The 22531-nt window shown below is 45.5% G+C and overlaps 1 protein-coding gene across 2 annotated transcripts in view; it reads left to right on the top strand.

Annotated features, from left to right (window-relative positions):
- The window catches only part of RECK (reversion inducing cysteine rich protein with kazal motifs), a 54935-nt gene extending 35943 nt beyond the window's left edge, over positions 1-18992 (top strand). For both annotated transcript variants that reach the window (XM_084898707.1, XM_084898706.1), the window contains 10 exons: positions 676-812; positions 3306-3446; positions 5572-5763; positions 6699-6821; positions 9650-9821; positions 12715-12907; positions 14289-14499; positions 15622-15695; positions 16413-16568; positions 17472-18992. In XM_084898707.1, coding sequence (XP_084754833.1) covers positions 676-812; positions 3306-3446; positions 5572-5763; positions 6699-6821; positions 9650-9821; positions 12715-12907; positions 14289-14499; positions 15622-15695; positions 16413-16568; positions 17472-17681 — 1609 coding nt within the window. In that variant the 3' untranslated portion in view covers positions 17682-18992. The remainder of the gene's footprint in view (positions 1-675; positions 813-3305; positions 3447-5571; positions 5764-6698; positions 6822-9649; positions 9822-12714; positions 12908-14288; positions 14500-15621; positions 15696-16412; positions 16569-17471) is intronic.
- Positions 18993-22531: the final 3539 nt, after the last annotated feature.

Below are 22531 nucleotides of genomic sequence, written 5' to 3'. Positions count from 1 at the left end.
GCTTACTACCGTGTTTCCCCAAAAATAAGACATCCCCTGAAAATAGCGCAACTTTGGGAGAAAAATTTAATATAAGACACTGTCTTATTTTCGGGGAAACAGGGTATTCAACCTAAAGTGTGCTGTGATTCCTGTTCTCTTTTGCTATACTTACACCTAACCAAGTGTGAAATATTGTTATTAAAACTCACTTTCTAAGAAAAATACCACAGGATCTCACTCAATTGTAGAATATAAAGAACATTATAAACTGATGAACAAAAATAGATACAGAGGCAAAGAAGCATTGAACAAACTGTCCAACTACAGCAGGAAGGCTGGGGAGGGTGGAGGGGGAGGTGAGAGATCAACCGAAGGACTTGTATGCATAACCAATGATGCAAGACACTGGGGGGTGGAGGGAGGGGATTACTGGGGAAGGTCAATGGGGAGAAAAAGGAGACACATGTACTACTATTTATAATACTTTAAACAATAAAATAACATTTTAAAAAATAAAATGTACTTTCTAGAAAGCTTCAGAAAAAGAATTGACATTGACTAGACCAGCAGTCGCCAGTCTTTCAGACCTCCTAGGCCACCAGGGGTCTGCGGACCACCGGGTGGTGACCACTGGATTAGACAATATGAGGAGGTTCCTAGACCCCTAAATTTGTATGTATTTTCCTTTTTAAGATCAGACTGTGTGGAAATTCTCAAGAAATGTGGGGACCAGAACAAGTTCCCTGAAGACCATACAGCTGAAAGTATTTGTGAGCTTCTGTCACCTACAGATGACCTGGAGAGTTGTATACCTTTGGATACATACCTCAGTAAGATTTTTAAACTTCCAAACATGTCTCCCTTCTATCTCTGCCCTTGATGTTTGCTTTGGATGAACATGTGGTTTAACGTTACTTTCTCAATTGGTGACTCTTATCTTACTTGGTTGGCCATTTTGGAAATAATTGTCATCTTTAAAATATATAAACAGAAGCAATTATTATATCAGACTGAGGAGCTAGTGAGCTGTTGGGATCAGGAATTCTAAGCAGTGAGCCAGGGGCCAACATTCTCAGATAACCAGCTCCATATCATTGCTATCTCCTTGCCATAATTTACTAGCAAGTGGAATTTCCCCTAGCTATGCATTGGCTGGACTCACCCACCAAACAGGGAGTAACGAATGATGGTCTGTAATGAAAATGAAACTTTTTTTCTCTGCCAAATACTCCTGCTGAGAGCTAGAAAAAAATGCTGGTATCCCATCGCGGGATCCTGGATCCGAGCTTCCTGGCAGGAGGTGACTGTATGGTGGAAACCAGGGGTAACAAGTGGAACGCCTGCACACCAAGGAGTGTGTAGGCTGCCACCAGGGGGCGTTAGTGCCATGAACTGGCCAGAAAGAGTGAATTTAGCTCCTGCTTTGTTTTCTGTGTCAGATAGGAGTAAGTTCCATTGCAAACAACAGAACAGATAGAAGTAAAAGAAAGCCCAGAAAGAAAGAGTCTAGGGCTGTTATGATGGTTCCATCATCAGGAATCCAGGATCCTTTTTCTTGCTCCATCATCTTTAGTGCTGGGCTTCCATCATCAAAATTACTTCCTGTAATTTATCATCACAACATGGCTGCTGGAATTCTCTCCACCATATCCTAGTGTAAGGGAAAACCACCCCTAATTGTAAGGGAAACTGGGAAAGGTTACCTTTTTACTTTTTCATTTTTTTATTAATTTCTTAATTGATTAAGGTATCACATATTTGTCCTCAATCCCCCACCCTCCTACACTCATGTCCCACCCCCCTATTGTCTTGGCCACTGGTTAGGCTCATATATGTGGACATAAGTCCTTTGGTTGATCTCTCCCTTTTATCCCCACCCTCCCTTTGAGGTCCAACAGTCTGACCCATGGCTCCTGGGTCTGTTCTTATTCATCAGCCTGTGTTGTTCACCATTTCCCCTAGATGAGTGAGATCATGTCCTACTGGAAATATACTTATAAGAATAAAAAATGAGACAAGCAATAATCATTATGCTGAAAGGCATATGAATCAGTCTTTAGTGAGCTTCTTTCTGGGCCACCAGTTCTTTTGAGACCCAATTTCAATGTCAAACAGTTCCTTATGTGTACATGTCAGCACTGATATTTCAGTTCTGGATGGTGGTAATGCGGGTAAGGTTACCTTTTTAGCTGTGGGCCCATTGCCATCCTAAGTAAAATTGGAGTTCTAATGAAATATCTGCCATATTTTCTCAAGACCAAAAACTATTTCCCTTAGCTTTTGTGACTAATATAACAAAAAATGAAAGCATTAGACTGAATCATAGGCCTCTGTGACTTTGAGCAGACCACACCTTTGAACCTCAGCTTCCATTTTTATAAATGATTGGACTGGATGAGAAACTCCAGTAGCCCTTCTACCTCTATCAGCCTTAAAGTCTGAGTCTGGCCTAACATCAAGTAAGCAAAACGAATGTATTCACAAAATTCTCTCCCTCCCTCTCTCTCTATTATCTATTTCCTGAACAGACCAAAATATAAACTGTTCAGGTGTGTCTGTTTTATTCACTACTATATCTCCAGTACCTAGAACCTTGGCAGGCATCCTATATAATAAAAGGCTAGTATGCAAATTGACCAAACAGTGGAATGACCAGTCACTATAACACGCACTGACCACCAGGGGGCAGATGCTCAATGTAGGAGCTGCCTCCCGGTGGTCAGTGCGCTCCCACAGGGGGAATGCCACTCAGCCAGAAGCCAGGCTCAGTGGTGGTGGCGGGAGCCTCTCCAACCTCCACAGCAGCACTAAGGATGTCCCTTGCGGAGAGCGGGCCTAAGCTGTCAGTCGGACACCCCTGAGGGCTTCAGGGAGAGGGCACAGGCTGGGGGAGGGATCCCTCCTACTCCCTCCCCTCCCTACCCTCTTCCCCCTGCCCTGAATGTACGAATTGAACCTGGCCTCTAGTATTCTACCCTGTTTCCCTGAAAATAAGACAGTGTCTTATATTAATTTTTTCTCCCAAAGTTGCGCTAGGTCTTATTTTCAGGGGATGTCTTATCTTTCCACGCGCTAGATCTTATTTTCAGAGGATGTCTTATTTTCGGGGAAACACGGTAAATACCCAAGTAAACGAATGAATATATGTTTGTATTAAATTCACAAATGGCCAGAAAATCTGGATGTTTTAATAGTTACTAGAATAGGGCCTTGCTTTATGCTTATCAGCTGTCCATTTATTTCATACATAATTAATTCAGGTAAATTACAGACCTCTGCTACTCTTCTGTTTATGTTAAACTGATCTGTGTTTCTGTTTTCAGGGCCAAGTACTTTAGGTAACATTGTAGAAGAGGTGACTCATCCCTGTAACCCCAATCCTTGCCCTGCCAATGAGCTCTGTGAGGTGAACCGGAAAGGGTGTCCGTCCGGGGATCCCTGCCTCCCATACTCTTGTGTTCAAGGTAAGAGGTAGGTGGGGTGGGAGTGTAATGACTATGGGTGTGCTGCTGGCATTTCTTTATAGGAGTTATCCTAGAAGATTACAAGGGACTTTATTTTCTAAATTGTTTGTCTATAATGTTTGTGGTTTTCCTAGTAAACATGTTACTTATGTAAGCAGAAAATGACAGAGACAAATGTAATTTTCAATACTAGTCATTTAGATTATAAATTAATATTGACCCAAAACCAGGCTCTCATAAAGGTTATATGGTTCTTGACAACAGACGGAAAAAGAACTTTGGACCAGCTTTTTGTACTTTGTACTTCGTGTTGTAAAGTTTGAGAATATGTACTGCATGTTGTTTGTGGTTTTCCTTTTTGTAATATTTAGAGAAAAGGCATTCTCAAGTGGGATGTGTAATTACTCCATAAATTTTTATTTATTTTTTTAATCCTCACCTGAGGATATTTTTCCATTGATTTTTTAGAGAGAGTGGAAGAGAGAGGGAAAGACAGAGAGAAATATCGTTATGAGAAAAACACATTAATTGGTTGCCTTCTGCACCAGGACCTGGGCCAGGGAGGAGCCTGAGGTAAATGCCCTTGACCAGAATCAAACCCGGGACCCTTGGATCCATGGGCCGATGTTCTATCCACTAAGCCAGGGGTCTTCAAACTACGGCCCGCGGGCCACATGCGGCCCGCAGAGGAGTCTGATCCTGCCCGCCAGGTTTTTTGGGCAGTGAGCGCAGCCGAGGTGTTACAGTAGGAATTAGTAGTTCATATAGTCCGGCCCTCCAGCTCTCTGAGGGAGCGTGATCTGGCCCCCACTTTAAAAAGTTTGAGGACCCCTGCGACTAAGCCAAACAGACTAGGACAACTCCACAAATTTAATGTTGTATAGAAATGTATATGACTTAAAGGCTGAAAAATTTTTAGCCCATAGAATTTTTGTAGTCTTTAGCTCTTTGTCAGTTCCTTTAAAATATAGTTGGGACATCATTGTGCCTTCTTTTATTTATATCCCAGTTGAAAATGTTTCTATATCATGTTAGACTTAACTTTTTAAATGTGTGTAAAATAAAAAGGAACAAAAGATAAAATTAAATCAGCATGATGTCTTAAAGGATCATCTATAATATGAGTATAATACCATAATATACCAGCTATAGAGTCATAACAAATCTTGTTAAAATTTTAAATTAATGGTTTTTCCTTAAGCCCAATCAGATATTCAGTTTTTCAGAGAATTTAAGGTATACTGCCCTGACTGGTTTGGCTTAGTGGATAGAGTGTCGGCCTGCGAACTGAAGGGTCCTGGGTTCGATTCCAGTCAGGGGCATGTGCCTTGGTTGCGGGCACATTCCCAGTGGGAGGTGTGCAGGAGACAGCTGATTGATGTTTCTCTCTCATAGATGTTTCTGACTCTCTGTCCCTCTCCCTTCCTCTCTGTAAAAAAAAAAAAAAAAATCAATAAAATATATATTTTTTAGCCAAGACCAGTTTGGCTCAATGGATAGAGCGTCGGCTTGGGGACTGAAAGGTCCCGGGTTCGATTCCGGTCAAGGGCATGTACCTTGGTTGCGGGCATATCCCCAGTAGGGGGTGTGCAAGAGGCAGCTGGTCGATGACTCTCTCTCTCATCGATGTTTCTAGCTCTCTATCTCTCCCCCTTCCTCTCTGTACAAAATCAATAAAATATATTAAAATATATATATATATATTTTTTTAAAGAATTTAAGGTATACTTAACATTGTATCACTAAAAGTTTTCTGACCAAAATTATCCTAAAAATGCTATCAGTTTTTATACTCTATTTTAAAAATATCTATGATTTTAAAATATCTTTGATAAGCCTCCCCCCCAAAAAAACAACAACTGCATATCTTTTAGCAATTTTAAATAAAATATAGCTAACTTTGGGATATAAGTCCTTAATCACCACCATCTCACAAAACATGGAACTTTTGTTTGCAAGAATATGTTTTTGGCCAGTGAATCAAAACAATTACTTATTTTGGTGAAAAAGTCTCTTAATCTTTAATAGACACACAGAATCTATAAGACTAATATGAAGTATATCTATGCATAAAATAGTGTCGCAGAACAAGACCATCTCTCTCAGCTAATGTTTGTTTGCACAGGTTGCAAATTGGGAGAAGCCTCTGATTTCATCGTCCGTCAAGGGACACTAATCCAGGTGCCGTCGTCCGCAGGCTCGGAAGTTGGCTGTTATAAAATTTGCTCCTGTGGACATACTGGGCTCTTAGAAAACTGCATGGAGATGCACTGTATAGACCTTCAGAAGTCTTGTATTGTTGGAGGAAAAAGAAAAAGTGAGTCTTGAACTGCATTTACTTGTTTTCTGTTTTTAATATGAGATTAGTTATCTTAACTTTGTAGGAAGAACATTGGATGGATTCTCACCAAAGTCTACAAATCAGATACTCCAGGGCAGTATTTTTCAAACTATACAAGGACACTAGGACTTCTGAGGAATTCTCTTAAAGCCTCCTCAAGAAAGGACTAAAATCTAATAATAATTAACACTTAGTCAACTTTTAACTGTATGCCGTGCACTATGCTAAGTTTTATGTGTGAGACCTTATTTGAAAAAAGCGTGCTCTTGGCTCTTGGCCCTCGAGCGATTCAGGTATTCGTTTTTAGTCCATATTCTACTTAGCTAAAAAAAAAAAAAAAAAAAAAAAAAATGTCAAGTAGTACTTTGTATCACAGAAAATATCCAAGGATAAACAAATTCATTCCTCTCATAAACGTTCACTGATAAATACCTATTCTGTACAAAAGAGCATACCAGTGCCTGTGGAGCTGAGACTGAGGAGGGATCAAGGTCATGCTTTCCATGATAAGAGGGGAGAGAATTTGAGCCACAAAAAGGAGCAAACCAAGCACTCTTCCAGAAGCTAGGCATTTCTGCCAGGGCACTGGAGAATCTGGGTTCAGAGGTGGCATCAGGGCTGGTCCTGGGGAGATGAGTGAAGTCCCAGAAGGAGGAGAGCATTTGAGGCAGAAGAGCAGCCAGAGACATTCTCCGAGAACAGGGAGCATCTGGTGAGGCCAGCCCGTTAAGGCTTTGGGGGAGGAGGGGGGAGAAATACACAAATATAAATATACAGATTAGCTAATTCCCTAATTGTATATTCAGAAGTCAATTCAAGAACTTCTATTTTAAAACTATTAAACTTTAGATTTATGATTATTTATAAATGCATGATATGGAACAAAATAAAACAAATTTTATTTCTCTCAGGTCATGGAACATCCTTTAATATCGACTGCAATGTTTGTTCTTGTTTCGCCGGCAATTTGGTGTGCTCTACCCGCCTGTGCCTCAGTGAGCACAGTTCAGAAGATGACCGCCGCACCTTCACAGGTAATGGGATCACTCGCGCTGACCCCCGCAGGCCAGCATCCCTTTGTACCCATTTTTCCTTCCGGCCGCTTCTCTGGTCTTGCCTTAATTGCAAAAATACAGTGAAATGAGTGCATAATCTTTATATATAAGAGCAAGATACTTTCCCTCTCTGGATCTGTTTCCTCCTCTATGGATTAAAGGCATTGAACAAAATGGGTTTTTAGGGCCCTTCCAGCACTAATATTCTGGAATTTCATGCAAAAAGAACAGGGTCAGTGATTGGGATGGTTTTAGTTAAATGGAACTTTTCTACCTGCTAAGATACCCCATTTACCCCTGCAAGTATGGTCATGATCTAAAATGCCTGTGTATTTTCTGTTTGTTTCTGTTCTCACTAGAGGCCCAGTGCACAAATTTGTGTATGGGTGGGGTCCAGTTGGCCTGCCCTGATGCAGGCCATTGGGGCCAGCCTGGCGGGGGGAGAGAGGAAGGGGATGCGGGAGGTTGGCCGACTGGCCCTGCCCCTGATTGGGGTGGAGGGGCCGATTGGGGCTTGGCCAGCCAGGGTTGGGGGGGGGGGGCAATTTGGGACAGGGCCAGGCCAGGGGAGGGGCCAAGGGAGATTTGGGGGGCTGATCAGGGCTCCGATCAGGATGGTTGGACACTGTAGTCCATGTCATAGCAACTGGTTGTTTCGGTTGTTCTGGTCGTTTGACTTTTACATAGAGAGAGATGCTTTTCTCACCCTCCTTTTTTTAAAAACATATTTGTATTGATTTCAGAGAGGAAGGGAGAGGGAGAAATAGAAACATCGATTAGGAGAGAGAATCATTGATCAGCTGCCTCCCACTGGGGATCGAGCCTGAAACCGGGCATGTACCCTGACCAGGAATCAAACCATGACCTCCTGTTCATAGGTTGTTGTTCAACTACTGAGCAGCACCAGCCAGGCTCACCTCTTTATTCCATGACCTATCTTAGTTTAGCCCACTGGTTCATTTCATTATAGGTAGAGACCCCTATAAATCAAGCTTTAAGTATGAAAATGAAAGACTGTTTCTCCCAACCTGGTGTATAAAATCTAGAATTCGGATGTTTGAAATCTGGCTTGGGGGATTTCTGGCGAGTTAAAGGGTAATTCCAAAAACAAGACAGAAGGCTGTAAACTCCTCACATGGGTTCTTTCCACTTGTTTCCTTAGGGATTTCTCAAGAAAATTATTTTAATTTTGAGATAAGAATTTTTCTGAACAATTAATTAAGAATACTATTTTTTTGACTTTCCCATGCTTTCTGCTACTGGAATGCTCACGCCAGCTACAGTAGGTGAAAATGTTGGTGAGATGAGATGCTCTTTTCTTGAGATGAGGCTGCAGTTGTCAACAGCAGCAGCACGGTCTGCTGGTAGCTATTGGCCTCTGCTCTTTCCCAGGCCTGAAATATCGCTGGTTCTGGGTGAAGAGGAACCAGGTGGTTGCCCTGGTCTGGTTTCGTTCTGCTACAGCAGTTTGATCTTTCTTTCCCTGGCATGGGGTCGGGGAGAACAGGAGAGGGTTTACCTACATTGTGTCTCCAGCACATTGGAAATGAGAAGTGAACAGGAGGCTGATGGGGAAGTATGGGCAAGATGAACTCCGCCCCATCCTCTATCAACCCTAATAAGCACCAGCCCTCACTGCTAATTGTTCTTTACTTATCCTTTATCTGCTCTGCTCTAGTGAGGATGATAATTTTGCTTAGAAAAACCATGAAACTTTCATAGGAATGAAGAGTGAACTAAGGATGTAGCCAGAAGACTTTTATTTATTTGCTTATATTTAAATGATTTTGAAAGATGGACTTTCAATTAGGAGGGCCCCTTTCCCTGCAGCCCCTCATGTCCTGGGATAAATTAAGTTAATCACTATTTAGCTAGCATACTCTCAGGAGGAGGCTTTACTGGCCCCCAAAATGTATGTTGTTTGGTGCCCAGATAGTGTTCCAGTCCAAACATCACTGAGAGAGAGAGAGAGAGAGAGAGAGAGAGAGAGAGAGAGAGAGAGAGAGAGAGAGAGAGAGAGAGAGAGAGAGATTCATAAAAATTCTTAAGCCTTGCCGAAACCAGTTTGGCTCAATGGATAGAGCGTCGGCTTGGGGACTGAAAGGTCTCGGGTTCGATTCTGGTCAAGGGCATGTACCTTGGTTGCGGGCATATCCCCAGTGGGGGGTGTGCAAGAGGCAGCTGATCGATGACTCTCTCTCATCGATGTTTCTGACTATCTCTCTCCCTTCCTCTCTGTACAAAATCAATAAAAATATATTTTTTTAAAAAATTCTTAAGCCTCAAAACTACTACAATAATTTTCCCACTTACCTTGTTCTCCCCCTTCCGGAATGAGATGGGAAGAACCTATGTGATGAGTTATAACCTTTTCTACTTCGTCTTGTTTTTTGTATTTGTTGGTCCATATTCTGCTTACCTAAAATCTAAGGTGGGTACATTCTAGAAATCCCCCAACCCAGCCTTTAAACTTCTAAATTCTAGATTTTATACTCCAGATTGGGAGGAACATTCTTTACTTTTTCAACTTATACTTTGTTTATAGGGGTCTCTAACCTTGGCATCCAAGTCTGGGGGCCCTCAATTGCCTGGCAATAAATGGTACAAAGGAAAGCCATTACTCAGCAAATGGCTTCTCAGAGCCTGCTGCCTTTCAGAGATTGTAGGGATTTTTTTTTTTTTAACTTAATTTTCTATCTGTCTTCACGTGAGACCTCTGCATGATTGTTAGTGGTTTGTCTTCTGAGGAAATATCAGGGAAAGGGGAAAAGACCGGTATACATCTTGAGCCTGTTTCCTCTCCTCAGGACTGCCCTGTAACTGCGCAGACCAGTTCGTCCCCGTGTGCGGGCAGAATGGACGCACCTACCCCAGTGCCTGCATTGCTCGCTGTGTGGGCCTCCAAGACCAGCAGTTTGAGTTCGGGTCGTGCATCTCAAAGGACCCCTGTAATCCTAACCCCTGCCCCAAAAACCAAAGGTAAGTTAGATGGCTCCTCATCCTTTTAACTGAAGACGAGCACTTACTAAGCGTCTAGTCTGTACAGACAGTGAAAGTACCAAGGGGAACTCAGAGGGTCTCTGCCCTGGTTGGAGTCATGGGAAGCTGGTTGGTAGCATGTGTGTGACGGGGGCCTGGGAGGGGAGTGGAGCAGCTGAGGCAGCCTGGGGGAGGCCAAGAAAGCCTGCATGAGGTGACATTCGTCTGGAAAGATGAGTGGGACATTGTGGGCAAGGTTTACAGTGTTGGTGGCGAAGGCAGAGAGCAAAGATCCTGACAGCTGGAAATGAGGAGATAGCACAGTGTATGCTGGGAGCTATAGCAACAGCTTTGTAAACACTGAAACAGAAAGTGTGAGGCAAGGAGGGGTAACATAAGACGAGAGAAATGAATGTATTCTAAGTGTTAGCTATTCATGCCCGGCAATAATGGGAAATTTTCTTTCGCTTACCTACCTCCATTTTAAGAACTGAATGTGAGAAATCAACTTCATTATTATTGGAAATTATTTGTTTAGGGGCCCCTTTCTCTGCAGTCTTCTCGTGAGTTCAGGGTGTAGTTGACCTACCCTTCATGGATTTCTGTATGTGGTGGCCCCAGGGCGAGTGTCCTGCTGCCTCTGAGGTTGCCGCCTTCTAGAACGGGGTCTCCCTGGCCACCCCGTGGGCCTGGGCAGGCCCATCCCAGGGCCACAGTCTTTCCTGACGGAGGACTTTGTGGAAACAAGCAACTGGCTCGCTCCATCCTTAAAACTCTGTGCAGTACGGAGGGAGAGGGAGATTTTACGATATGTTAAAAGAAATAGCAAGGAGAATTGGTTGCCATCTGGCAAAGTTTATACCATGAAAACTAAGGCAGTAAAGTTCCTATGGAATGAAGACAGGGTGCTAAAAAAACAAAAACAAACAAAAAAACACATACAGAAATAAACCAAAAGGATAATATAGTTGTATTAGGAGATAGACTTGAGGGTTGTTTTGTATTTGCTTATTTGTTTTTCTCTATTTGCTAATCTTTCTGATAGATAGTCTTGGTTTTATAATTAAAAAAATGTATAAAATCTCAAAAGTGGGATGTCCTTTCTGAGTATAATACAAAATCAGCATAAAAGATTGAAAAATGCAGCTATATGAAAATGAGAATGTTCTTCCTGGTCACAGACAATTAACAAACTGGGAAGAATATCACAGAGAAAGGCTGATGTCCTTGTAATATAAGAGCCCCTGGAAATCAATCTGAAAGAGATCAACAGTCTAATATAAAAACGGGCAAAGAGTGATAACCTAATAGAAAAATGGACCAAGGACATAAACATAGAAAAAGAAATAACAGATAATTCTTAAACACTTGAAAAAATGTCAGGTAGCTCAGTTGGTTATTGTTTGTCCAAAGTTTGAAATTCACACGCTCCTTGAATCAGCATGTCCTGGTAAACCAAGGTTTGATCCCCGGTCAGGGCATACAAGAATCAACCAATGAGTGCGTAAATAAGGGACCAACAAATCTCTCTATCTCTCTCTCCTCCCTTCCTCTCTCAAATCAAAAAATAAATTAGCTGAAACCGGTTTGGCTCAATGGATAGAGTGTCGGCATAGGGACTGAAAGGTCCCGGGTTCGATTCCGGTTAAGGGCATGTACCTTGGTTGCGGGCATATCCCCAGTAGGGGGTGTGCAAGAGGCAGCTGATCGATGACTCTCTCTCATCGAGGTTTCTAACTCTCTATCTCTCTCCCTTACTCTCTGTACAAAATCAATAAAATATATTAAAAATTAATTAATTAATTAATTAATTAAAAAGAAAAGAAAGGATGCTTTTAATAGTTAGGGTGAGTTAGCTACTGTATACAAACCCCTAACTATTATTACTTTAACATGACAGAAGTTCAAATGCAGTCTGTTATTTCCCTTCAAATATCTTAAATTTCCATAACTGCACACAATCTAATTTTAGATGAAAAAAGACAACCATAAATAGTAGTAGTGATGGTGGTGGTGGTGGTTTCAGTGCAAGAGGCTCATTCCTAAAAAGGATAGAAGTAATTTCCTTTGAAATTAAATAATGCTGGCTACTATAATCTTCCTTGTTTTACAGACTAATATTTGTATGTCCTGTTATTTCAAAGACCCAGTGAGAGCTAAACATTTTATCTTCCTGTAGAAAATTATAAATACTCTTTATAGAAATGAGGGAAGCAGAAAAGTCTAAAGAAGAAAAGAATCATCATCCCTAATCCTCCTTAGTTCAGGAATTGGGAATGAAGCAAGGTCCAGATGTTTCCAGGAAAACCCAGCTCATGGAGTGACGTTCTCTCAGTGACTCGCCACCAGCCAGCATCAGGCCCTCGGCTCTAAGCACAGAAACCTGAATTTTTCAGCACACATTGTGAAGCCTTCTCTAAGACAGACTGATATTAGCCAGGCTACAAATTAAGTCCCTGAAAATGCTTCATTTATTAGTGAGTTCAAGGCTGCTAGCAGCAGCCCCACTTGATGGCCTCAGGTCAGGCCATTCCTCCCTGTGCATTCTCTGCTCCTGCCCTCAGGATCGCCTCCTTCCTCAGCACCACAGTCTCAGCATCACACCTTTGCATATGCTGCTTCCTCAGCCTTCAGGCCAGTGCAGCCCTGCTTATCCTCCTGCTTTCTCCAGGCTCCCCCCCCCCTCCCCCCCCCTCAGGATGACTGATTCCCATAGCACTGGTGTGGGATTTTCTCCCTGATAGCTACTCTGTGAGTGCCTGCCTCCTACTCTCCTTGGGGATAGGAAGTGTTTTCAGTTTCTCTCCTGCTTGACCTCCTGTGCCTTGTCAGTGCTCTGCCTCCCCCTCCCCATGGTCCTTCTTGACTCCTGGTGCACATTTGTGTTTTTCAGATGCATACCCAAACCACAAGTCTGCCTGACGACTTTTGACAAATTTGGGTGCAGCCAGTTCGAGTGTTTGCCACGACAGCTCACCTGCGACCAGGTCCGAGATCCTGTTTGTGACACAAACCACATGGAGCACAGCAATCTCTGCACTTTGTACCAGCGAGGGAAGAGCCTCTTGTACAAAGGCCCGTGCCAGGTACAGGTGGATGGCTGGTGAGCCCGTGTGCCAGAGCACTGAACTGGCTTAAGGTCTTCTATAGGCGCATCAGCAGGAGGACCGCTCGGGTGTCGTCTGTGAACCCTGTCCCATCTAGAGAACTCGGCCCAGCTCCGAGGACTTCCTTGCTAGTGTGTGTGCCTTGGCCCATCTGGTGTACAAGCGAGAAAAGAGAGTGGCTTCTTATAGGAAAAGAATGTAAAGTTTCACACCCCCGGCACAAGTCCGCACCATTTCCCTTTCCGTAGTTCTGTGGGCCTCACTCGAAAACAAATCAGGAAGAACGGGCATCAGAACTCCAAGAAAGGAGTCCTTTTCCAAACACTCTTCCGGGAAGTCCCTATCACATCACTGAGATTAATCAAAAACTTCTCAGACAGTGTTTTTTTGTGTCTTGTAAGGTTGTGGGATCTGTATTCACGTTTTAAGAATAACCTCAAGGACAACCCCGCTGCGGCTTCCCCCCCACACCACTGATCTGTGTGCTGGCCCCTCCCCGGGAGTCCTCCGCCCTCAGCCAGCTAACGCCTGGCCTGATTGCTCTCACTCCTCTCCTCATTGTCAGGAAGATCCCTTCCTCCATTTGTCTCCCCCGGAGCTTGTGTTCTGACACCTGCTGTTGAATTCCCAGTCTTCTCTCCTCTGTGCCCTCTTCCTGCTCTTTCTCTCACAGAGTCCTCACCTGCTGGTGGGTCTCGAGTCTCTGCCCCACGGATCTCTGCACTCTTCCTTCTCCTTACCCCCTTCCCAAGCGTGAAGTGATAAAGCCTCCATATTTGCATGGAGATGGATTTTGTTTTCTCCAAGCAGACACTTCTGGAATGATAGGACTCTGAGAGAGTGGGAAGTTTTTTGTTGTTGTTGTTGTTGTTGTTTTTAAAATATATTTTATTGATTTTTTACAGAGAGGAAGGGAGAGAGAGATAGTTAGAAACATCGATGAGAGAGAGATATTGATCAGCTGCCTCTTGCACACCCCCTACTGGGGATGTGCCCGCAACCAAGGTACATGCCCTTGACCGGAATCGAACCCGGGACCTTTCAGTCCGCAGGCAGACGCTCTATCCACTGAGCCAAACCGGTTTCGGCGGGAGGGGGAGTTTTATCTCACATTGGTTCACATGAGTGAGCACCAAGCCCCAGAGCAGCTGAGAACAGTCATCGCTCCAGTTCGTTTTGGGACAGCCCGCCTGTCCCCTCCACCCTGGGTAGCCCACCTCAGGAGCTTGATAAGAGGGTCCCCAGAACTTTACCTGCAGCTTTCCTCCTTCCTGAAAGTGGGGAGACCTACTCTGTGGTCTTGGTCGGGAACAGTGCGCCATACAGGTGTCCGGGCTCAGTGTGACTTATGTGCCCGCAGCCCTTCTGCAGAGCCACGGAGCCCGTCTGCGGGCACAACGGGGAGACCTACCGCAGCGTGTGCGCAGCCTACTCGGACCGCGTGGCCGTGGACTACCACGGGCCCTGCCAGGCCGTCGGCGTCCTCTCCGAGCACAGTTCTGTCACCGAGTGTGCTGCCGTGAGGTGTCCTTCGCTCTCCGCAGCGGAGTGCAAACCCATCGTCCCGCCCGGTATGTGTGGGGGGCGGGGGGAACAGGATTGGGAAGCCTTGATTATCTGCCTCCAATGAGTCCCTGAGGAGAGAGTCACTGGCTTATTTAAAATGTTCAAAGAATCTTTACTCTACCTGATACTGATTGTGGATTACCTTAGATACCATCTGGTCCAGTGGTTTTAAAACAATATGGCAAACTTTTTTCAAGCAAAATCTTATACTAACACCTATATGTAAACAGATAAAGCAGTTTTTAATTACTAAAATTATAATTATTAGTTCAAATGTATGTTTACTTTTAAAATTATATATTACTAAAAAGTTAATGAACAAAGAATTAGTAATTAACAAATGAATAACTGAAGTAGTTTTGATGAAGGCCTAGCCCACATGATTCAAGATGAAAACAGAAGAGAGTTGTTGTCTCGGATTGGCTTTAGCATCCAATTTAGTTGTTTTAGTTGCATATAATGGAGGAAGTCTTGTAAAAAGACTATTATAAGTGATAACCGTTTTTCTTAAATAGCTTACCTTGCAGTCTCTTACTCCTCAGTTAAACAGAGCAGGCAGAAGAGACTTTATCCCAGGTCAGAACAGATTAGTGTGGAGACCAGCAAGTCCACTCCTCCACCCATGAATTCATCAATTGCTTTTTTGAGCTTCCGCTATGTGTCACCGGGGACTCAGCAGTGAGGAAGCCAAAGCCCCCTTCCTCCTGGAGACCTTGTTCTGATATTTGGTTGTTTTTTTAACAGCTTAAAATAATTTTTAAAGTTATATTAGCATTAAACACCCATGGAATCCCTGAAGTACCTGCTCCTTGCTTTGCCGGTAGAAATCAAAAGCCCAGGGTCACAGTGAGGCTGAGGCGGGGCAGGTCTAGGCTGTGGGTCTCTCTGGGCTGCCTCACAGCGGCTCCTCACCCTCAGAAGCGGCGGAGGGGGAAGCCGATGGAGGAGGGATGTGGGTAAATGTATAGATTGTGAGACCCCGGGCTGGTCAGGGGGCATAACGGGCAGTCACCAGGGAGGCCAGCTGTACCTCTCCTAGCACAGAGCGAAGGGTTGGGCATGTCACCAGCTGTTTTGTGTCCTTGTTTCTAATTCTGACCACATACGATGCTGTTTCTGTTGCACAGGTGCTTGTTGCCCACTGTGTGCTGGGATGCTAAGAGTTTTGTTTGACAAAGAAAAACTGGATACAATTGCCAAGGTAAATTGCTTTAGATGCTAGGTGGAAACCTCATTGGTAAACCGCAGTAATCCTACAGAGTAGAGAGTGTGGTCCTATTTATAGACGGAGAGACTGACTGCAGAGAAGCAGCGTGCCCGAGGCCATTTGGCTCACAGCGGTAGAAGGGGGGTTTGAACCCCAGCCGTCTGGCTGGCTCCGATCCTGGGCTCCTTTCCTCACCCCTGGCTGGTGGCGACCTTGCTCCGAGCAGCACAGCCCGAGCCTTTCTAGGAAAGGCCCCTCCTGGCACAGGAAGAGGGTGAGGGCCAGAGATGGGAGGTGCCGGAGGGTTTCAGGGCTGCCTGCCCTCCTTTCAGCCCCTTTCCTCTGCGGCTGCTTCAGAGCCAGCCACCGCCCAGGAGAGTTTTGCCTCTTTTCCTTTCCTTTTCTTTTACCGCCCACTAGTGTGGAGACAGGGCTCCCAGACACGTAGCAGCCAGTACCTGTCGCTGCCTCGAAAAATCACCCCAGGTCCCCCTTATCCTCAGAACGGTCACGTTTAAACAGTGCGTCTGCTGAGAGAGCTTGTTTTAGCTGTAGGGCTCCATGTCAGGCAGAACCCCACCGGCAGCCACTTTAAATCCAGCTGGCAGGGCCCTGCCCTTACAGGTTCCTTGGCCAAAACAGCCTCCTTGGCTTAGGCAGTAATGAGGAATTCTCTTTTTCTGATCATAGGAATTTATCTTCTCTTTCTAGGTCACGAACAAAAAGCCGATAACCGTTCTGGACATACTTGAGAAAATCCGCATGCATGTGTCCGTCCCACAGTGTGACGTATTTGGGTACTACAGCATTGAATCCGAAATAGTGATCCTGATCATTCCTGTCGATCATTCTCCGAAAGCTCTGCAGGTGGGCTTCAGCGCCCAGTTGTGCAGCATCTTGTCACCTTCAGTGTGGTGGCCTTGGCAGGGGGCGGGCACGGACCAGATGGAGGAGGATGGGGGTGAGGACATGGCCTTTCGGCAGGGCAGGAGGGAGCAGCTGGGCGTCTCTGAGGGACAGAGCCGCGCCGCGAGCACTCTGCCAGGCGAGGGGCCAGGTGCACGTGTGACAGCAGGATGCTGAGTGGGGTGGGGGGGGTTGAGATGCTGTCACTCTGAGTGTGGGCAGACGGAATGCATCTGCTCATCCTACAGATCAGGCAGCTGGGCCAGGGAGGCGAGAGAGTGACAGGTCGCACGGTGACAAAGCAGAACAGACTCCTGTCTCCTGAGTCCGTGCTCCCGCTGGGGGGAAGGAGCCCGCTGGGCTGGTCTTGTGGGCCCCAGTCTTTCTTCCCCACAATCTCGAGGTGAACCTCACTCACATAGACCCCCAAGTTTCAGCACCAAAATAGTGAGGGCCCAAGAGGAGGAGAATGCAAGCGGCCTCTGAACCGCCATCATTAGAAAGCTCGTTCAGGCTAATTGCTTGCCTCTAATTGCTCCTTCAGTCTAATGGATGTGTGAACAGGCCTGAAAGTCCATTCCCTATGACTGTTTAACCATGAGAAGCTAATGTCTGAATGTGGATAAGCAGTGACAGTGGATAAGAAAGGACAGTGGCATTGTGGATCCTTTCATTTCTGATTTGATTTCCGTCGATGCTGTTATTATTTATGTAATACATTAAGACCATAATTAAAGGCCACTTTGGCTAAGAAAAAGACAAAGTGAAAGCATATTCCCCAGGTGGGAGTAGATGTGGAATCTGACTTGACCTTTTCATGGGTTCTATGGTTTTATATTAAGAGAATATGCTTTCCTCTCCTAGATTGAGGCCTGCAATAAAGAAGCCGAGAAGATCGAATCCCTGATCAACTCCGACAGCCCTACGCTGGCCTCCCACGTCCCCCTCTCTGCCCTCATCATTTCCCAGGTGCAGGTCTCCAGCAGCCTGCCGTCGGCGGGCGTCCGGGCCGGAGCTCCCTGCCACTCCTGCCTCTTCCTCCTCACCCTGGGCTTCGCCCTGCACGTGGTCTAGGCCCATAGCTGACCGCCCATGGGACGTGCAGATGTTCCTCAGTCTGCTTTCCTAATGCAGCTTCGAAGCTGAAGAGTGGCCAGGTCAAAGCATTCATCACCTCTGTTCACCGCACAGTATTTTTTTTAATCTGCCAACATTAGTAGGGGTTTTGTTTTGTTTTTATAAATGTTAAAAATTTCCCTCCAATGAAAAGAGGATGTGTCTTCTGGGGGGTCACTGCCTGCCAGTTCACAGGTGGGTCCCTCCCTCTAAAACATGTTCCATGGCACTGATGAATGAGATGATCACTTTTGAGAAAGATAACTCACTCGGCTGTGGGCTTTGTGTCGCAGGAACTTCATTTTAGAGTTCCTGTGAGTGTTAAGGGGCCCCTAGTGTTTGTGTGTGTGTTTACAGACAATTCCCTGCTCATTGAAGAGCCCCTACATTACAGTATGAAACGGAGATAAAGCATCTATGGAACTATCGTGTAGGTCATCAGGCAATCTTATTTCCAGCTTTAACTTAGGAACCCCTCTATTGCAATAAGCAAAAGCAAGCTAACTAACTAGAACTCACAGTCTCAGTGGTTACAAGCGTGAGTCTGTGACTTTGATGAAAGGGAGAAGTTCTATCGCATCAAAGCATCTTGCATTGTGCATCTTCATGTTAACCAGATGTATATTCTTCAGTATTCATCAAGGTAAATTTAGAGTTTTTAAACATCGATCTTTAAACCAATTGCTGCTACTGAAGTGATTGCCAAAAATGAAATAATTAGTAGTTCATGTAAATAATACATGATCTTCCTATTTTATTATGAAGAAGGTGAATAGCCATATTTGTAAAGTGACAATCATGTGTATTAACCCAGTACTTTCCGTTTTGAAGACACATTTGCGTTTGTGGCATGCACAATGTAGATATGTGTTCTGTCTGACTTTCTTTTCTGATATAAAGTTATAAAGAGTTATGGTTTATATATTTAAAATGTCAATCTAAATGTTAAAATGTTTGCATGTTGTCTAAGAAGGTGAATACTTTGAATGTGTTTCACAGTTTGAAATAAGCTATTCAGTGTAATACTTTTTTGTATGCACATAAACTTAGATTTTACATGAAGTATTTTTCAGTATTATATGTACCCTCTGAAATATATGAGGATATGCTTATTATACCAAAATGTTGTTTAAAAGTGGGCACTTAAGCTTTCAGGATATCTCAATGCCAATGTAGCATGTTCGTTGCAATTGCTTTTTCTACATAAATGTCTTCAATGCAATATATTGGAAAACTTTTATATTTTAATAAAAATGATTTTATATGGTTCTATGTGTACTTCAGGCAATGTGGACATTTAAAGTGAAGCCAGTGCCCACTCGTGGGTGAGCTGTGTCGTTTGCTCTGGACTCTACTGAGGACACGTCCCTGAGCCAGGCTGGTGCTGGGCTCCCTGGGCCTGGGCCCGCCCTGAGGGGCAGCCTGGGCTGTGTCAGCTCCTCTGTGGAGAGAAAGTCACACCTGCCAGCAGCACCAATGACAGTGAGACAAAGTCCATAGAAAACATGATTTTCCTTCGTTTGATTTAATTAATGATTTTCCTTCAGCCAAAGGCTCCTGGGTCACCCTCCCACACTCCCACAGGGGGCGCTCTATTTCTCAAAGGGACCTGAGGCTCTGGCCCGAGCCTTCCCCCTCTCAGCTGCTAAGGGGCTGGTGGGTAGGGGAAGGGGAAACAGAGGGAAATTCCTTTCCCCAACACCCCACAGTCCTGAGGCTGGAGGGCTAGGCTCCACTTCATCCCCCGAGGGAGCCAGGCCCAGGGAGCAGAAGCCCTGGTTCCGGTTCCCGCGGTGAGTGGGCAGGGCCAACGCCTGCAGCCAGGGCTGGCCTCTCCCCGGCACGGGCAGCGGGCAGGGCGAGTGCTCCCCCAGGAGGGGCCAGCCTTGCCACAGCCCAGGGATCAGCCTAGGCCCTAGGGGAACAGGCTCAGCAGACAGACCGGGCAGGCTTGCTGGGTGGGGTCTGACTATCAGCAGGACCAAAGAGCAAAGGGAACCATAAAAGTCACTGGTCAGCTCTCCGGCACTTCGGTTTACACGGCGCGTTCACCTTGTCCTCTCCCTGGCCCAGAGAGAACACGTGCCAAGTTTAAGGTCGAGCTGGCTTCTCAGGAAGGCGAGCTGGGTTCTCAGGAAGGCAGGCTGGGGAGGGTAAGGAGAAGGCAGGAATCCTTCACACGGCAAGTGTGTTAACGCCCTCACCACGCCTCCACCTTCTCTCCTTTTTCCCAAAACTATTGTTTCCTCATTATTGAAATACCATGTGCATTCCCCAAAATACCTGGAAACACAGCAAAGAATAGTCACCACGTGCACCTGACTCTACCAGCGGGTGCGGAATCCCGGGAGCCGTCCCTGGGCGGTCATCTCTGCCTCCATGGGACAGGGCCCTCTGTCCGCGGGGGAGGGGGAGTCACTCAGCCCTGTGAGGGGCGTTCGGGAACACGGCCCCATGTTTGGGGCGGCCTCTGCTGGCTGGCACGGGCCCGCCTCATGACGCCCAGGTGGCAGCCCCATCTTGGCAGACTCCCACCAGGCAATCGGGCAAAGCACAGCCTCACCTGTCGGCCCCGGACCGCGCTCCCCCCAGTCCCGCTGGGGACGTGAGCGGTCAGGGGAGTGTTCATCTCAGTCAGGGTCTGACAGGGACATAGGTGGGATGATTCGAGGACGGCTTGCTAAGGAGACTAATTAACGGTGTGAGCAGGTGTAAGGAAGCACAGGGGGTGTGCCGTCGTGAGCTCCCCTAAGCCCCGCGGTCGGCAAACTGCGGCTCGTGAGCCACATGCGGCTCTTTGGCCCCTTGAGTGCGGCTCTTCCACAAAATACCTCGGCCCGGGCGAGTCTATTTTGAAGAAGTGGCGTTAGAAGAAGTTTAAGTTTAAAAAAATGTGGCTCTCTAAAGACATTTCAATCGTCGTCCTGTTGATGTTTGGCTCTGTGGACTCACGAGTTTGCCGACCACGGGCCTAAGCCCAAAGGGTGGGGTGAGGCACTGTGGGGAGCCCGCATGTCCTCCCTCTGCCCCCTCCGTCTCCTCCCCCCGCTGAAGCCAGTCGGAAGCCAGAGGAAAAGGGAACCTGTTGCAGTAACCCTGCAGGTCAGCCTTGCGGGCAGAGAGCAGGGTGGAGAGTCAGTTTAGGGAAGGAAGTGGAGCAAAAGGAAGATGCCAGCACAGCAGGCCAGGGCAGCGCCAAGTAAGAGGCCAGGAGAGGGAAGGTATGTGTGTCAGTCATCCCCGCGCACGGCCCACGGCGGGGAAGGCCTCTCGCTTTAGGAGATGCTCCACTGAACACACCGTCCTTCCGGCCCTCACCCAGCCCTTAGTTCCTCCCCATCTTCTCGGCCAGGCCTTCTCCAGGCCCACATTCCCAGCCTCCCCCCAGCTCCCTGATCCTCACCCTCCAGACCCAGAGAGGGAGCCCTCCCGTTTGAGCCACACAGACGCGGCCAGTGCTTCGGACCCGAGCAGAACTCCGGGCTGCCCCTGAGACTGTGGCAGGAGCCTCTTCCTCCAGGCTTTGCTGGCTCTGGAATGCAGGACCAGACCAGCTCTGGCCCAAGGGTGGGCAAGGCGGGCGCTGTGGATCCAGACCGCCTTCCCCATCAGCAAGGACCACCTTCCCCATCGGGAGGACAGCACCCCGTTGCGGTGAGTGCTCCCCTTCTCCCTAAAGCAGCCCAGGCTGACAGGCAAAGACAGGACATCATGCTTAGAACAGAGTACATTTGGCTACATGTCTGTACTTGGTTGCTTTTAAAATGGGTTGTTGTAGCTATTGTCAGTATTTCCCAATAGTACAGTCTAACTGGTTATTGATGCTATATGGGGAAAGCTATTGATTTTTTAAATATTTTTCTTGGGTCTGGCTATCATTAAATTTTTTAAAATATTATTTTAATAGATTTTCTTAGGTTTTTCCAGGGAGGAGTCATAATGAAAACTATGCTCTTCCTTTTCCAATATTTACTCTTCTCTCTTTTCGTTGTCTTGGTATTGGCTAAAACTCGCAGAACAATGTTGAATAATAGTGGTGACAGCAAGAGACTTTGTCATGCTCTTGATTTTAATGGGCATGTCCCATTGTTTTACTGTTAAGCAGTCTGATATGTTTTATTGTTTGTTTCAGGAAGCTTCTTTGTATTCTGCCAAGGGAAAGTAAAAAAAAAATTTTTGAACTCAGTTATGGATATTGAATTGTATCAAAGATATTTTCAGCATGCATTTACGTTATATTTTTTTTCTTTGTCTTATTATAAGTTCTGGATATATTTCTTAATATTAAGCCATCCCTTTACCCTTAAAATAAACTTTATTTGGCCATGATGTATACTGCTAAATTTAACTTGTTGATATTTTACCTAGGATTTGGTATTTATATTCACTATGATTTTTTGAACTTGCTATAGTTTTCAGGTTTGGAATCAGGATAATTCTAGCTTCATGAATTGAACAGGGGAGGTTTTCTATGTTTTAGAACAGTGATAGTCAACCTTTTTCATCTCTGGCACACATAATCTAATTACTAAAATTCTGCAGCACACCAAAAAATGTGTTTTCTTTTTGCCAATATAACAACAACAACAACAAAAGGTATAATTTTGATTCATTCAAAGCAGAGGGTTATTGTTCTGTTAGTTGCTGTCATTTTTTTTAATTTGACAATCTGAGGAAAAAGAGGTCAGTGCCCCTGAGTAGTCAAATATTGCATGTTTTAAAAATATTCATGGTGCCAAAACCAGTTTGGCTCAGTGGGTAGAGTGCCAGCCTGTGGACTGAAAGATTTGATTCCTGTCAAGGGCATG

Source organism: Pipistrellus hanaki (genome assembly GCF_964339955.1).
Source record: "Pipistrellus hanaki genome assembly, chromosome: 11".
NCBI classification, from domain to species: Eukaryota; Metazoa; Chordata; class Mammalia; order Chiroptera; family Vespertilionidae; genus Pipistrellus; species Pipistrellus hanaki.
This window is presented reverse-complemented; position numbering and strand designations above follow the sequence as displayed.